We start from the raw sequence: 17992 nt of genomic DNA on the forward strand, positions 1-17992 counted from the left end.
CTAACCTTCATGTCAAAGTAATGATGGACTGTCATTTCTCTGCTTATTCATGCTGTTCTTGCCATAATATTGACTTGGTCTTTTAACTTTTAGGAAGTCACGCCTGTTAATTGAAATGCATTCCAGCTGACTACCTGGTTGAGAGAATGCCAAGAGTGTGCAAAGCTGTCATCAAGGCAAAGCGTGGCTACTTTGAAGAATCTCAAATATAAAATATAATTTGATTTGTTTAATACGTTTTTGGTTACTACATGATTCCATATGTGTTATTTCATAGTTTTGATGTCTTCACTATTATTCTACAATGTAGAAAATACTAAAAATAAAGAAAACATAAACAAAAATGTCTACAAACCTGTTTTTGCTTTGTTATTATGAGTATTGTGTGTAGATTTATGAGGAAATGTTTTTATTTAATCAATTTTAGAATAAGGCTGTAACATAATAAAATGTGTAAAAAGTCAAGAGTCTGAATGCTTTCTGAATTCACTGTATATATTATTTCACATTGATATTGAAAACCCCCTCTTCCCCTCCTGCTGCTTCGGTTGAGGCAACTTCCTGTTCTCTTAGAGCTCTGTGTGACTGAGTGGTGGTTGAACACAGTCACGGAGCACATTTTCAAAACAAGAACAAATACTGCTGGATGACAGAGCAAAACACTAACAACACACACTGATGAAAACCACTTGCAGTGGTGTCTGCTCAACAAAATAATACAGACACTGACTTGGCGACACATGACTGAGGACCTGGTTGGAGTCAAGACAGAGGGATAACTTGTTAGAGGCGGGCTGACTCCTAAGCAACCATGCTTAAATCTTTCAACCTCTTAAAGCAGCTTGGCTCTGTGGGGAAGTAAGTACTTTCATGTGCCATTTTGGACTTTTCGTTTGTTTTTGGGGTATACATTTGTGAAAATACAATAGCCTATTTCTTTTCAGTTCTAGTACAATAGTTATTTTCAAAGAACTTGGAACTAACTGCATAGAATGGAGAATAAATGGCGAGATACTGTACTTCTAACCAATGCTATCAAGTTTTGTGACAATCTAAACTCCAGTCTGATTCTACGTTCTAATCTTAGTTATTTTCATCATGAGCATCTGTGGGTGAAAAGAGAACCTTTAGACAAGCTTTTGGTGAGTGGGGAGCCTGTTTGGTAGAGTCCACAGGAGGTTGGTGGCACCTTAATTGGGCAGGATGAGCTCGTGGTAATGGCTGGAGCAGAATCAGGGGAATGGGGTCAAATACATCAAACACATGGATGCCATTCCGTTTGCTCCGTTCCGGCCATTATTATGAGCCGTCCTCCCCTCAGCAGCCTCATGTGGTAGAGTCATCTGACTTCTGCAAAGGACAGAGTATCTTTGGTGTCTGAGGACAACCACAGAGTTCATGATCATCATGCCACCGTTGATATGAAAGTAGGAGGAAGAGTGAAGCAGACAGGGTTGCATGGTGTAGTGCGAATGGTGGATGACTGTAATAATTCATCTTGATGAGTGAGAGAACAACCATAACAACGAATAGTTTGTTTGAGCGGTGTCACGGCGAGATGACGTGCATCATGTCTTACTTTGCGTGTGGCCTGTGACACAATGCCACAGCAGAGCCACATATTTAAGAGAGTTAGGCCAACTTTTAGAATTTAGAACATTCTTCTAATTCTAGACATTCAGTTACATAGCATTGTTTAAATATTTGCCATGTCATGTTAATGGGGAGCTAACATGGCTGCCATAGAATGTTGAAGTGTCATGTACAATAAATACATTAGCCAGAAAACGACTAGCCACACCTCAGAGCCTGGTCCTCTAGGTTTCTTCCTAGGTTCCTGCCTTTCTAAGGAGTTTTTCCTAGCCAACGTGCCTCTACATCTGCACTGCATGCTCTCTGGAGTTTTAGGCTGGGTTTCTGTATATGCACTTTGTGACAACTGCTGTTGTAAAAAGGGCTCTATAAATAAGTTTGATTGATAATGCAGTAACTACATTCGCCCAACTCTCTAAATACATGACTCTGGGGGGTTAAATTGTTAACTTGAGGGCACATCCCCGCCCACAAGATTCATATCTACCTGAATTACATCGTACCCCTGCACATCAACTCAGTACTGGTACCCTGTGTATATAGCCAAGTTATCGTTAATCATTGTGTATTTATTCCTCATGCTATTATTTTTCTCTCCTGTTGGGAAGGGCCTGTAAGTCAGCATTTCACTGTTAGTCTACACCTGTTGTTTGTGAAAGTTGTGACAAATACAATTTGATTTGAGATTCCCCTGTACCTTAAAGAGTTAACTGTGCCCCCGAATGTCCTTTGATCCAGTAATGTCCCATGTACAAAAGCCAATCTGTGCATGTGTACGTACGTGTATTATGCTTCAGATCAGCAAAAATATGGAATTGGACACCCACGTCGGGTTGTTGATACCCACACTACCCTGGCTGTTAGCTGAGCGCGTCTGCAGCAGGTTGCAACAGACCATGGAAGTTGTGTGTTTGCAGGCCTCCATGCCACTGACGCGTTTCAGGCTATTAATAATCCCTGGTAACTAACAGGGCGGCTGCACCAGAACAGAGCTCTAACCACAGTAAAGGAGCCCCTACCTACACTATTCTCACTTTGTTCAGAATAACTGAATGTGACCTTAACTATAAAAACACACACACACACAGATAGAAAGACGCCTATGGGCTTTGGTTTAGTTGAAGAAGAAAAAAACTGTTAGAAAATGCTTGGGTTTCACGGTTACACTGCAGCTGTTTCACTGCTGAAACACTGCTCTCTATCAGATGCTGCTGAAACACTGCTCTCTATCAGATGCTGCTGAAACTTCCTTGCCATTCTTTCATTCTCTCTCTCTCTCTCTTGCGCGCGCTTTCTCGCTGTCTCTATCTCTTTCTCTTTCTTTCTCTCTCTCTCTCGCTTTCTCGCTGTCTCTTTCTCTCTCTCTCTCTCTGTTTCTCTCACTCTTTCTCTCTCTCTCTCTCTCTGCCTGTCACTCACTCACTCTCTCTCTCATCCCCACCTTTAAGTCCCCTAAAACAGCCCCCCCCCCCCTTCTCTGGCCTGGTTTCAGCCCACAGCAGTAGCCTCCACTCTCTAACTTTAAAGGATAACTCTCAACCCCAATTTCAGCATTTGCCCAACCACTATCCAATTTCTATAAAATGCATTCAAGTGAGAAGTTGTGGGTTGGAGGGAATTCCTCATAAATATTGATTTGGGAGATGGTTGCACTTGATCCCAACATTTTCTCACTAAAGCATACTTACCTGTCCACTGGCACGCTTTTATCATACAATGATGTGCATTGTGAGCAAATACAGCTCTGGACAGAAAATAAAATCTTTCTAATGTACTATTGTGTTGGTAGGAACAGTGTAATCATTACATTGAAAATGAATCCCACCCGCGTTGCAGTATTTACGCAGTAGCTCTTTTTCCAGTGGTCAAATGAACTCACATATTGGTTTTGGATACTGAATAAAAACCTACAACTACTACCAGGGCGACCTCTCACACAGGTATGCTTTCACTTATCAGAATTAGAAGTATGTGGGCAAGGGATGAATATTGTAAATAAAGGATTTGAAAACCAGAAATATCTGTCCCGTGTGGGATTAGAACTCACAACCTTAGCAGACTGCACCACCAATCAGCCATAGGAGTTGGGGGAAAAAATACACCGAGTCGACATGACCACTATTGTCATCTATTTATTTTTACGATGGATGTGGCTATGAATATAAATGTCCTCATAGCCTAAATGTTTTCTTTCTTCATAAAAGCACATAGATGTAGGTATGAAACTTTAAGCATAAATGTTGCATCTGGTCATATGCGGAAATGTACCTTACTGTCTTTTTTATTTTGTGTAATGTCAGTATTCTAGTCAAAGAAGCATAATGCAAAATATACTGTATTGGCACACTCCACTTACCAAGAACATTGCCAAATAAGACTGCAACACACTGTAACACAAATACTGCCTGAAAGCCTTTTTTATTCTTATTAATAGGTCACAGGATGCCACAGATCTTCTCACAGAAGATCTGGTTATGGTGAGTTAAGGCTGATGATAAAGGGGGACAGTGGTGGCTCATTTCACTACGTGAAAAGATTTCTCAGTGAATACATTTGTACCTAGCTCAGTGTGAACATAAGACACGCTCTATACCTGTCATTTTCATTGGTCTAAGGTGGAGCAGCGGGTGGAGCCAGCCAAGAAGGCAGCGCAGGTTATTCACAAGAAGCTGCTGGGCTGTCTGCAGAGTCAACTAGGGCTGGACACAGAGAGACGAATGGTAAAGTCTACTCTTTCACCTTTCATCCCTGACCCTTGACTTGAAGTCACTCTATTATGATTATCAGTATAAAATTCTCTCGCTCTCTCTCCAGAAAAAACTCCCTCTCATGCTGCTCTCTGTTAGCATGGCTGAGAGCTTAAAAGACTTTGATCCAGACTCTTCTATCAGGTACTTTAAGTAACCAAACCATGTATTCAACCCTCCAAATGATCAGTTGAACATTCATCAATTAATCAATTAGTCTATTTCCTCTCTGATAGGAAAGTATTGGAGATGTGTTGCTTCATGGAGAGTCACCTGGCCGCAACACTGTCTGACTTTGAGCTGAAGCTGGAGAAGGAGGTTTTGGAACCTCTCAATAAACTCAGTGAGGTAAGGGCTGCATTAGCAAGAGTTATTCAGCCATTTTTGGATAACAATTGAAGTTTGTGATTATGTAGTATTACATATGAATACTTAAAAAATATATATATTATTGTTTAAAAAATTGTACTGCCCCCCCCTCTTCGGAGGACTTTGTTTTATATTTTAGTTTTTTTTACACTTTTTTGGTTACATATACATTTTACACACATTTTACATACATGGTACTTTTACACACAGTAATTACACAACAAAGATATTGTTTTTTGATTATACACATTACATTTTGGGCTACTCTCAGCCCGTCCCACCTATCTCTGTAGACATCCTCTTTTGATATCCACGTGCCATGTATTTTTCAACTGTGCTGTGATGTTTTACATTCATTTCGAACCTTTCTAATCGCATGGTATCCACAGATTGTGAGTTAAAGAGGAACATTTTTCCTAAGAGTATTATTATATTGTTGATTGACTGACTATGGCTTTCCAAATTGCCCAACACTGCTGTTTGTAGGGATCATTTTAAAAGAATGTTGTGTTTTCAGCCAGAAACAAGCTGGATGGGGACAATACGATAATATATTATCTAAGGATTCTGTTTCTTCACAGCAAAATATACAGAGCTGAGATTGTTGTATGTCCCATATATATAACACTCTGTTGGTGGCAAGAATTTTGTATAATAATTTAAATTGAAAAACTCAATGTTGAATGAAGCGTTATTTTGTATATCAATTCATACACCATGTGCATGGAATCGGTACATCGAAAATCTCTTCCCAGATATTTTTGCAACGTGTATAGCGCAGTTGTCAATATTTTTGTCCTCAAATCAAACTGGTATATTTTTCTGTATATGCCAACCTTTTTCTGCCAATTTTGGTCTTTAATATACAGTATGGCAGACATACAATTCCCTACCTTCTCTCCCTTCCACTTGACTCATTCATTGTTGAGGTAATGCTGCAATCAGTATAACTTCGGATTGAGAAAACATTTCCATATGTTTTCGATAGCTGCATATGTGACATAACTACACCGTTCCTATTCATAATATCTTTAATAAATATAATACCATTTAAAAAAAAACATAATGTTTTTTTATCAATCAGTATATTTGAGTTGAACCATAATATTGGTTGTAATATTTTTTCTGTATTTTCTGGAAGATAATATTGAAATTGTAACCAGCTTTGCAGGACTTGTTTAAGGAAGGGTGATACTTTGAACAAGGTTTCATTTTCAATTAACCAAAAATGAGAAGTTGTAATCTGTATAAAGGCCAAAAGGCAATTTTTAAACAAAGCCTTTCTTAGTAATCTACTGGAGCATTAGTGAAGCTTTTAGTGAGAGATGTAATGACATATGAATACTATCTGTAGGAAGACCTTCCAGAGATTCTCAAAAACAAGAAGCAGTTTGCCAAACTCACAATGGACTGGCACAATGCACGCAACAAGTGGGTCACACATTCTGTGTGTTTGTATTTGACAGCCCTATATGCTCCAGACAGTACACAGTTCATTTATTCATATATAATAACTAACTTTAGTCAGTTTCTCCATTGTGTCCTTTCTTTTACTTTTTATGGCTTCTGATCATGAATGACTTTGCCCCTTCAGGTCCCAGGCTAGTACGGGACCTCAGGCAAAGCAGGATGGGCTGAAAGAGGAGGTGGAGGAGGCCTGGAGGAAACTGGAGAGCATCAAGGTGTTGGATGGTGTTGGATGTTACTGTTTCAGACACTTTGTTGTTTTATGCAGTAGTTTCAGCCTCTAACATACAGTATTCACTTTTTGTGTGGCTGTACATTCTCTGCAGGACCAATACTCTGCAGATCTGTATCACTTTGCCACTAAAGAAGATGACTATGCCAACTACTTCATTCGTGTGAGTGTGGCCCACTAATTGTTCTCTCTTTCAAGCTGTACTTCCTGTTAATTATCATGTGCTATTAGCTATTAGGAATTATAATTGATAAGTGTCTGGGTTGTGCTCTCTCCTTAGCTGCTGGAACTACAAGCAGAACATCATAAGAATTCCCATGACTTCCTGGAACGAAACATCAGTGAGCTGAAAGACAACCACAGTCAAACAGGTGAATAGGGTGTGTGCATGTATGCACTGTATGTATGTGTGTGTGTGTGTGTTTGCAATTAAAATACCCAGGCCATACTTAGTGTACACGGGTAACCCCCCCCCTATCCAATGTGTAGCACCCACTTGCCTAGGATTTGTCCAGTGTGTCACCAGTGTGTGTGTTAACACAGACTCCCAGGAGAATAACTATAAGGGGAAGGTATACGGGGAGTCCCTGCTGACTCATCTGTACAACAGCGGCAGGGAGATCGCTGTTCCCATCCACGAGTGTGTTCACATGCTGCTGCACACCGGCATGAGGGAGGAGGTGAGGACTGGGATTATTAATCTACTACATGGTATACATGTGAATGGGATATTATTAATTAACTGAGCAGGTGAAAGGACTCTGTAGCCATCTACGATCATGTTTGCCCTCTTGGATAAAATCTGTCTATCTCTCTCTCCTTTCATCTCTCTCCCAGGGTCTGTTTCGTCTGGCAGCAGCAGCCTCAGTAGTGAAGAGACTGAAGAGCAGTCTGGATGGAGGGGTTGTGAACCACAGTGAATTCACTGACCCTCATGCAGTCGCAGGTCAGAGAGACCGTCCCTGTTGACAGTACCCCTTATTCAAGGTTTTCAAGTTTCAAATGTCTTTACTTGACAGTTAAACAACACATATGCACTAAGCAGCATTTTCTCTTTTATCCATGTAGGGGCTTTGAAAAGCTACCTGAGAGAGCTGCCTGAACCACTCATGACCTTTGAACTCTACAATGATTGGTTTCAAGCAGCAGGGTAAGGTCCTTGATTGGTCTACATCTTAAAAGCATACAGTACATAGTGTCTTTACATGATTTCTCTCCCCTCTAATTTCTGCTCTTCAAATGTCTCTCTGTTCCCCTCTTTATTTAGGGAGAAAGAATTGACAGACAAACTTGAGCAGTTTAAAATTGTACTGAAGAAGTTACCATCAGAAAACTACAACAACCTCCGGTATGTCCATATCTCTGTAACCCATAGCTCTCTTGGATCTTGACCGATTCCTGTGTGAAGTTGTAAAAACTCAAGAATGATGCATGGTGTATGATTGGGAATATCTCCCTAGCCATATTACAACTATGTGTTGTGATAATTGCGTTGTTTGCTTTATGACCTGTTAGTTCATATGCCTTGGCACAGTGATATATACGCCTAAAGGTCGAGACGATAAGAAGACACAGTGGCAGAACTAATTCAACCACACATTTGTTTCATTACAAAACCCGGAGAGCAACATCTGTCCGGTGAAGTTCACAAAGCATATTACAGTAACACAGTTACATGACCTACAGCATGGTCATGCAAGGTAATGTTTCTGACATTTTCTGACCACTAAACAACTATTGATTTAGAACCACGGAGATTTACCGCAAGTCACAAAGAAAACAGGAACTGCCTTCACTATTCCAGCGCCATTTCAAGTTCAACATTTCAACATCATCTAATAACCTATGCCTAAAATGCCCAAAACTATTTAGTCCAACCAATGTAAGCTAAATATGATGTGGCTGTCCATGGTATTGATTTCTGTGTGTGTGTGTGTGTGTGTGTGTGTGTGTGTGTGTGTGTGTGTGTGTGTGTGTGTGTGTGTGTGTGTGTGTGTGTGTGTGTGTGTGTGTGTGTGTGCGTGTGTGTGTGTGTAAGTAGAAAATATGTTGACTCACCCTACTTGTAGAGAAATGCCAATGCAGTCCTCCTCATGTTGTCTAAACGGTCTATGACTCTGTCAATTAGTACACTCTTTTAGTTTTTGTTGTCCTAGGCTACCTGGCAAAGATTTTAGCTCACTAGCCTAACTTCCTTTCATGGGCAATGATGCGCCAGGCCAGCTAGTTAAAATTAGCCTACTACATCTAGCTACATGTTGAACTTCCATCCTCTCAGGCCAGGGGCACAATGTATGAATTTATGGTTGGATCCGTATCGCCGTTATAATCATTGGCCAGTACGGAGAATTAAGTAAAACCACAAGTCCAAATCCCTATCTCCATCCTTGGCTAATTTAGAAAAGGGACAATTTTAGCTTGCTAGCCACCAGAGGACAGTGACACAGTGAGATGCAACAATTAAAGTTTTTTTCTGTCAATGACGTTTGCCTTCTGATGCAATGTGGCTGGTCTGAAGCCAAATCCAAACTGGCTTCCCTTGACACTTTTTTTGGTGTGCCAGGACCATTCACAACTGAGTTCACTCAGTTTAGCTCAACTCTGGTTGGCCATTATTTTATATTTTTTTATCAAGGTAGGCCAAATGCTCGCTGGCTTCCCTTGCATTCAATGCTCTGGGCAGCAACAATGTCATACTCTTTTTGACCAGACAGAATCAGAATTGAAGGAAATGTATGTAACACAGAGAGACAAAAGACAAATTATGTTTTTTTCTTTTTTTCTTAGTACATCTTTTTGGGAAGCCTGGCTTCCCTTGGCATCCATTATAATAATGGCGCCAGAGGGGATGGCTACCTTTTTACGGGCTGCTAACCAACTGTGCTATTTTGTTAGTTTTTTCATATTGTTTGTAACTCATTTTCTACATAATGTTGCTACTACCGTCTCTTATGACTGAAAAGAGCTTCTGGACATCAGAACAGCGATTTCTTTCTGTAATGAGTCCGACTCGAAAGATATCCCTGTCATCAGCGTGAAGAAAAGACAGAGAAAAAACGGGGAAGAGGGCGGGGTGCCTTGTAAGAATTCGCTGACGAGTAGGTAAACCACCACTACTCTCCGTATTATTGGCCAACGTGCAATCATTGGAAAACAAACGATCTACGATTAAAACAATCCGACCAACGGGATATTAAAAACTGTAATATCTTATGTTTCACCAAGAGGTGGCTGAACAACGACATGGACAATATAGAGCTGGCTGGCTTTTCCGTGCATCGGCAGGACAGAGCAACTACGTCTGGTAAGACGAGGGGTGAAATGTGTGTCTATTTGTCAATAACTGCTGCTGCGCGATGTCTAATATTAAAAAAGTCTTGAGGTATTGCTCGCCTGAGGTAGAATACCTCATGATAAGCTGTAGACCACACTATCTACCAAGAGAGTTCTCATCTATATTATTCGTAGCCATCTATTTACCACCACAAACCAATGCTGGCACTAAGACCACACTCAACGAGCTGTATAAGGCCATATGCAAATAAGAAAATGCTTATGCAGAAGTGGCGCTCCTAGTGGCCGGGGATTTTAATGCAGGCAAACTTAAATCCGTTTTACCTAATTTCTACATGCATGAGAGCACCAGCTGTTCCGGATGATTGTGTGATCACGCTCTCGTAGCCAATGTGAGCAAGACCTTCAGACAGGTCAACATTCACAAAGCCGCAGGGTCAGACGGATTACCAGGACGTGTACTCATAGCATGCGATGACCAACTGGCAAGTGTCTTCACTGACATTTTCAACCTCTCCCTGACCGAGTCTGTAATACCTACATGTTTCAAACAGACCACCATAGTCCCTGAGCCCAAGAAAGCAAAGGTAACCTGTCTAAATGATTACCGCCCCGTAGCATTCACGTCAGTAGCCATAAAGTGCTTTGAAAGATTTTGAAAGGCTGGTCATGGCTCAAATCAACACCATCATGCCAGAAGGGGAGCGGGTTGAGAGTTTCAAGTTCCTTGGTGTCCACATCACCAATGACCTATCATGGTCCAAACACGCCAAGACAGTTGTGAAGAGGGCACGACAACACATTTTCCCCCTCAGGAGACTGAAAAGACTTGGCATGGGTCCCCAGAGTCTCAAAAAGTTATACAGCTGCACCATCGAGAGCATCCTGACTGGTTGCATCACCGCCTGGTATGGCAACTGCTCGGCATCTGACCGTAAGGCGCTACAGAGGGTAGTGCATACGGCCCAGTACATCAATGGGGCCAAGCTTCCTGACATCCAGGACCTATATACTATGCAGTGTCAGAGGAAGGCCCAAAAAATGGTCAAAGACTCCAGTCACCCAAGTCATAGACTGTTCTCTCTGCTACCACACGGCAAGTGGTACCGGAGCGTCAAGTCTAGGACCTAAAGGCTCCCCCCAAGCCATAACACTGCTGAACAATTAATCAAATGGCCACCCCGGACTATTTACATTGAACCTCCCCCCCTCTGTTTTTACACTGCTTCTACTCACTGTTTATTATCTATGCATCACTTTACAAACTACCTCGATTTACCTGTACCCCCACACACTGACTCGGTACCGGTACCTCCTGTATATAACCACATTATTGTTATGTCATTTTCTTGTGTTACTTTTTCATTTTGATAAAATGTTTTTACTTTAGTTTATTTAGTAAATATTTTCTTAACTCTATTTCTTGAACTCCATTGTTGGTTAAAGCATTGTAAGTAAGCATTTCACTGTTGTACACACCTGTTGTATTCAGCGCATGTGACAAATAAAATGTGATTTATTTGATGAATACACGCCACTATATGTACTTCTCCTTCCCTCCCTCCCTCCCCTCTCGCTCCCCCCCCCTCCCCCATTAGGTACCTGGTACAGTTCCTGTCGTGTCTGTCAGAGCAGCAGGCGGTTAACAGGATGAGTCCCAGTAACATTGCCATAGTACTGGGTCCCAACCTGCTGTGGCCTCGCATGGAGGGGTGGGTACTACTGATGTACTGACAGAGAGAGGAAACTGAACCCCTCTATTAGTCTGTCATAATAGCCCTATGTCTCAATGTTGTTCCTGGTGTCACTTTCTATTGTTACATGATTGTTATTAATCTGATTATGTCTGTTTAGCTATGTCTCTGTGTTTTTTAGTACTTGACTTTAACCTATGTGTCTTTCTTTCTCTCTCTCCCTCTCTTTCTGTCTCACTTTCTCATCCCGCTTCTCTTTCTTCCTTTCAATCTCCCTCTCCCAATTCTGTACCATCATACATTTTTCTCTTCACATCTCTCCATCAACCTCTCTCCCTCTCTTTCAGGGAGGCAGCGCTGTTGGACATGGCATCTGCCTCCTCCGTCCAGGTGGTGGCGGTGGTTGAGCCTCTCATACAACACTCCAGCAGCCTGTTTCCAGAAGGTACAGTACCACATTCAATGTGATGTTTGTGTGTTCGAGGGAGGAGCAGTGGGAGTCTTTTTAGTGATGAGTTGATATGCATGAAATGTGTGGAAGTTAGCTACTAGATAACTGAGAGGGATGCTTGAACCTCTTATGACCTTTGGATAGTATTTTTATTCATTCACTTATTTTTGTCTCACTATATTGAGCTACTGTATGTCAGGTAGGTCTATGTATTTTTTATGGAACACAGTTTCTCAAAGTAGGCCTGTGTTGTGTTCCTTTCCAGAGGTGGACTTTGAGATTCCTGAGCTTCCTGGGGTCCCAGATTTGAAAATGTTAGAACCTCAACCTTCAGAGTCTGTGAAAGAGAACCTTGCCAGAATGACCTCCTCCTCTTCAACATGCGCTTCCTCTTCCTCTTCTCATTCTTCTCTCTGTAAAACAATCAGGTACCACAGGCACAGACTGAACAGGATGTATGTTCACTTTCTATTATAACAGTGTGTTATCTAACATCGACCGTCTCCTCCACAGCTCAGCATCTCAGGACAGTGGAGGTTTTTTCATCATCAAGTCAGGCTCCATTGGTCGTAGAACCACCACCTGGGGGAACCCTGCCTCAGACCCACCATGCTCAACCCCAATTAACCCTACCCCAGTCCATACCCAGAGCCCGTCCCCTGTCCCAAGCCCGACACTGGTCCACAACCCATCCCCACTACCCAGCCCCAAACTGGCACCTGGCCCAACCCTGGTTCCCTCCCCACCACCAGTGTCTGTCTGCAGTCCGACCCAGAAGCAGAGCCCTGAATCGGGCTCACTAGAACCCATCCTAGAGGCCCCACCGGACTCCCCCAGAGCTATACTGAAGATCACCTCACCATACAAACGTAGGTGGCCGTCCACGACGGAGTTGTGTTTTCGATTCCCACGAGGGACAAGTATGAAAAAGTATCAAATGTATACGCTCACTACTGTAAGTCCCTGTGAATATGAGCATCTGCTAAATTACTCAAATGTAAAGCGCATAACTCGTGCTAGCTAGCTAACGATATCTAATGCTTAGACAGTAGTGAAGACAATACTTACTTAGACGATACTAAAGTCCCTCAGAGCACTCATGTTGCATTATAGTCCACCCAGCATAAGTGACAAACCACTGCCCCACTTTAGTACAAGGAAGCCACGATCCCCGGCAGCAGTGGCTAAAATAACCAACGTCTTCTAATGACAAAACTGTCCTGATAAAAAACTGTTGCACTACCACAACCCACAGTTCTGGTTTCAAGTAGATATACAGTGCCTTTGGAAAGTAATCAGACCCCTTGAAAAAAATAACCTGAAATATCACATTTACATAAGTATTCAGACGCTTTAGTCAGTACTTTGTTGAAGCACCTTTGGTATCGATTACAGCCTCAAGTCTTCTTGGGTATGATGCTACAAGCTTGGCACACCTGTATTTGGGGAGTTAATCCCATTCTTCTCTGCAGATCCTCTCAAGCTCTGTCTGTTGGATGGGGAGAGTTACTGCACAGCTATTTTCAGGTCTCTCCAGAGATGTTAGATCAGGTTCAAGCCTGGACTCTGGCTGGGCCACTCAAGGACATTGAGAGACTTGTCCCAAAGCCAATCCTGCGTTTCTTGGCTGTGTGTTTAGAGTCGTTGCCCTTTCGAAGGTGAACCTTTGCCCCAGTCTGAGGTCCTGAGCACTCTGGAGCAGGTTCTTATCAAGGATCTCTCTGTACTTCGCTCCGTTCATCTTTGCCTCGATCCTGACTAGTCTCCCAGTCCTGCCGCTGAAAAACATCCCCACAGCATGATGCCACCACCATGCTTCACCATAGGGATGGTGCCAGCTTTCCTATAGACGTAACGCTTGGCATTCAGGCCAAAGAGTTCAATCTTGGTTTCCAGAGAATCTTGTTTCTCATGGTCTGAGAATCCTTTAGGTGCCAGCAGGTTGTCATGTGCCTGGAGGGGCTCCCGAGTGGCGCAGCGGTCTAAGGCACTTCATCTCAGTGTAAGAGGTGTCATTGCAGTCCCTACTTCAAATCCAGCCTGCATCACATCTGGCTGTGACTGGGAGTACAATAGGGCGGTGCACAACTGGCCCAGTGTTGTCCGGGTTTGGCTGGGGTAGGCCGTCATTGTAAATAATAATTTGTTCTTAATTGACTTAAAATAAAGGTTAAAAAAAATGTGTTGCATTTTACTGCTTCTGTCTGCCCACTCTACCATAAAGCCCTGATTGGTGGAGTGCTGTAAAGATGGTTGTCCTTTTGGAAGGTTCTCCCATCTCCACAGAAGAACGCTGGAGCTCTGTCAGAGTGACCATCAGGTTCTTGGTCACCTCCCTGACCAAGTCCCTTCTCCTCCGATTGCTCAGTTTGGCCAAGCGGCCAGCTCTAGGAAGAGTCTTGGTGGTTCCAAACTTCTTTCGTTTAAGAATGATGGAGGCCACTGTGTTCTCGAGGACCTTTGGAAATGTTTTGGTACCCTTCCCCAGATCTGTGCCTCGACACATTCCTGTCTCAGAGCTCTTGGACAATTCCTTCGATCTCATGGTTTGGTTTTTGCTCTGACATGCACTGTCAACTGTGAGACCTTATATAGACAGATGTGTGCCTTTCCAAATCATGTCCAATCAATTGAATTTACCACAGGTGGACTCCAATCAAATTTTTAAAAAATCTCAAGGATGATCAATGGAAACAGGATGCACCTGAGCTCAATTTCGATTCTCATAACAAAGAGTCTGAATATTTATGCAAATAAGGTATTTCAGTTTTTTGTTTTTAATACATTTTTGCAAAAATGTCTACAAACCTGTTTTGTTATTATGGGGTATTGTGTGTAGATTTATGAGGAAACGTTTTTATTTAATCCATTTTAGAATAAGGCTGTAACCAGGGGCGAAAATCTGATATCAACTTTGGAGGGGACAATTACATGAAATTTTCTCAAGAGCAATTCCTGAGGGGGACACCAAAAGTAATGCTGTAACACATAGCCTACGTTGTAATATGGTAAATGTATATTGAGGAACCAAAGAAATACGGTGTTTGCCGTACTCCTAACTACCGGTACCCAAAACTACACAACTAATCACAACAGCAATACCATTGCCTTTAACAAATCTTAGTTCAGTCACCAGTTTAAGTTGAGAGTGGGGGTATCCATGGCATTTTCCAATTATGTTCCTATTTTACAAGTAAAAAAAATGGAGAACCTTTCATAATGTTGCCAAACAAAGACTCAACAAACTTACCTGAGACTCCCTGTCTCTGCCAGTCTGTCCCTGCATATCTGTCCCCAACTCTGCTGTCTGTGTGCCATCTGTTGCCTGCTCTGCCTAATGACATCATTGTGAAACATTTCCATTAGTATTTCACTTCTTTCTTATGAACATTTTATCAACTAGTCTTTGAGATATTAGGCTACTGGGGTTCTTACTTTGCGTTTTGGTATACTGAAAAATACTCTGATGTCCGTCTTTTTTCTGCCATTTTTCTACCTGGCTGGCTACACACACACACACACACACACACACACACACACACACACACACACACACACACACACACACACACACACACACACAGTGTGCAGGTTATTTACAGTAGGAGATGGGCTTCTACCATCTTATCTTCTATCATTCTATATGGGCTTCGATCTAAAAGGTAGCTAGCAAATGTGAAACGGATTGCAGTGACAAGAGTTGACAGCTGTATGAGTTCACCATTTACACAACATATGCTGCAACCTTTTGTCATTTTAATCGTTTGTTTCATATTGGCTAGCTTCCAACAATAGCTGAATTTGCAAAGCTAGCGAGCACCAATTCCATTTCAGTGGTGTTTGCTATAATCTTTGCTACCCGGGTTAAATAAAGGTGAAATAAAATAAATAAATAAAAGTTCCCTTGCGACAATTTAGCTTTTGCAACGAGACCATTAAATATATTTAAAACAATGGTAGAACAGAGGGTAGTTCTGTTCAGTTTGGACTTCAGTTTATCACTAACCTTATCACAGGGACTTTGAAGCACTAATTTACAGTAGATACGAACCCTCTGTTACCTTGCCAACTAAGGAACTGGCAGTGGATCAAACCATTGTGAGGCAAAGGGTGGGGGGGCGCAATCTTTTGAAACTTAAAAACGAGCTATTAAGTGTCTATAATCAGCACAATTGCTTTCATTGCGTATTAGTAATATTATTTAAATTACATAGTTATGTTTACAGTGATATATTGGGGGGGACAAATCATATTTTTCCCAGGATGGGGGGGTCGTGTCCCCCCCGTCCCCCCTGGGATTTCCGCCCCTGGCTGTAACATAACAAAATGTGCAAAATGTCAAGGGGTCGAAATACTTTCCAAAGACACTGTAAATACATACCCCAAATACTCTAATATAATATAATACTCTAATATCTATAGTTCCAAAAATACTTATTCTAAACGTATCCTCAACACCCCTTTCTCTTTTTTCTCTTTTCACAGCGAGGAAATCCTTCCTTCAACACATGCCGCCCATCCAGAGTAAAGAGCAGGTGGCCGTTACATACTCCAAACCCAGGGTCCCAGCACCTCTAGCACCAGCAGAGGCACCCAAAACCCAGCTACAACCTGCACCCAAGCCCCTAGCTCCGGTCCTGAAGAAGACCCTAAGCAAAAAGGGTGTAATTAGGCCCCCCCAAATCCCACCTCCCAAGCCCCCAGTACTGGAAAGCAAACAGGTGACCTCTATAGCGCAGTGAGGGGGTAGAGATACACTATATATTGTATACAAAAGTATGTGGACCCCTTCAAATTAGTGGATTTGGTTATTTCAGCCACACCCATTTGTTTATGTGTAACTCTGTGTTGTTGTTTTTGTTGCACTGCTTTGCCTTATCTTGGCCAGGTCGCAGTTGTAAATGAGAACTTGTTCTCAACTGGCCTACCTGGTTAAATAAAGGTGAAATAAAATAAATAAAATAAAAATACTGACAGCTGTATAAAATGGAGCACACAGCCAGCCATGCAATCTCCATTGACAAACATTAGCAGTAGAATGGCCTTACAGAAGAGCTTAGTGACTTTCAACGTGGCATCGGATTCCACCTTTTCAACAAGTCAGTTCGTCAAATTTCTTCCCTGCTAGAGCTGCCCGGTCAACTGTAAGTGATGTTATTGTGAAGTGGAAACGTCTAGGAGCAACAACGGCTCAGCCACGAAGTGGTAGGCCACACAAGCTCACAGAATGTGACCTCTGAAGCTTGTAACGCGTCAAAATCGTCTGTCCTTGGTTGCAACACTCACTACAGAGTTCCAAACTGCCTCTTGAAGCAACGTCAGCACAATAACTGTTTGTCGGGAGCTTCATGAAATGGGTTTCCATGGCCGAGCAGCCACACACAAGTCTAAGACTACCATGTGCAATGCCAAGTGTCGACTAGAGTGATGTAAAGCTCGCCGCCATTGGACTCTGGAGCAGTGGAAACGCTTTCTCTGGAGTGATGAATCACTCTTCACCATTTGTTAGTCCAACGGAAAAAATCTGGGTTTGGTGGATACCAGGAGAATGCTACCTGCCCGAATGCATAGTGCCAACTGTAAAGTTTGGTGGAGGAGGAATAATAGTCTTGGGCTGTTTTTCATGGTTCGGTCTAGGCCCCTTAGTTCCAGTGAAGGGAAATCTTAATGCTGCTGCATACGATGACATTCTAGACAATTCTGTGCATCCAACTTTGTGGCAACAGTTTGGTTCTTTCCTGTTTCAGCATGACAATTTCCCCGTGCACAAAGCGAGGTCCATACAGAAATGGTTTGTCGAGATCGGTGTGGAAGAACTTGACTGGCCGGCGCAGAGTCCTGACCTCAACCCCATCAAACACCTTTGGGATGAATTGGAACGCCGACTGCAAGCCAGGCCTAATCGCCCAACATCCGTGCCCGACCTCACTAATGCTCTTGTGGCTGAATGGAAGCAAGTCCCCGCAGCAATGTTCCAACATATAGTGGAAAGCCTTCCCAGAAGAGTGAAGGCTGTTAGAGCAGCAAAGGGGGGACCAACTCCATGATTTTGGAATGAGATGTTTGACGAGCAGGTGTCCACATACTTTTGGTCATGTAGTGTATAGTGTATCATCTAAGCCTGTGTAAAGAAGTTTTCTTACGC

At 42.4% G+C, this 17992-nt stretch overlaps 1 protein-coding gene across 1 annotated transcript; it reads left to right on the forward strand.

Moving 5' to 3' along the window:
* Positions 1–560: 560 nt before the first annotated feature.
* On the forward strand, positions 561–16701 carry sh3bp1 (SH3-domain binding protein 1). The gene is made up of 18 exons (XM_029764873.1): positions 561–858; positions 4028–4070; positions 4209–4313; positions 4408–4484; positions 4577–4688; positions 6064–6140; positions 6304–6391; positions 6503–6571; positions 6689–6779; positions 6952–7088; positions 7246–7354; positions 7477–7558; positions 7676–7756; positions 11301–11414; positions 11744–11841; positions 12113–12275; positions 12361–12716; positions 16333–16701. The coding sequence occupies exons 1-18, from the start codon at positions 812–814 to the stop codon at positions 16587–16589; spliced, it is 2106 nt and encodes a 701-aa protein (XP_029620733.1). The 5' UTR covers positions 561–811; the 3' UTR covers positions 16590–16701.
* The last annotated feature ends 1291 nt before the right edge of the window (positions 16702–17992 follow it).

Source organism: Salmo trutta, chromosome 10 (genome assembly GCF_901001165.1).
Source record: "Salmo trutta chromosome 10, fSalTru1.1, whole genome shotgun sequence".
NCBI lineage: Eukaryota > Metazoa > Chordata > Actinopteri > Salmoniformes > Salmonidae > Salmo > Salmo trutta.

Coding starts and splice junctions, on each gene's coding strand:
- sh3bp1 (XM_029764873.1), top strand. CDS start 812: ATGCTTAAATCTTTCAACCTCTTAAAGCAGCTTGGCTCTGTGGGGAA. Junction 6,572..6,688: donor ATGCCAACTACTTCATTCGT/GTGAGTGTGGCC, acceptor CTCTCTCCTTAG/CTGCTGGAACTACAAGCAGA. Junction 7,355..7,476: donor TGACCCTCATGCAGTCGCAG/GTCAGAGAGACC, acceptor TTATCCATGTAG/GGGCTTTGAAAAGCTACCTG.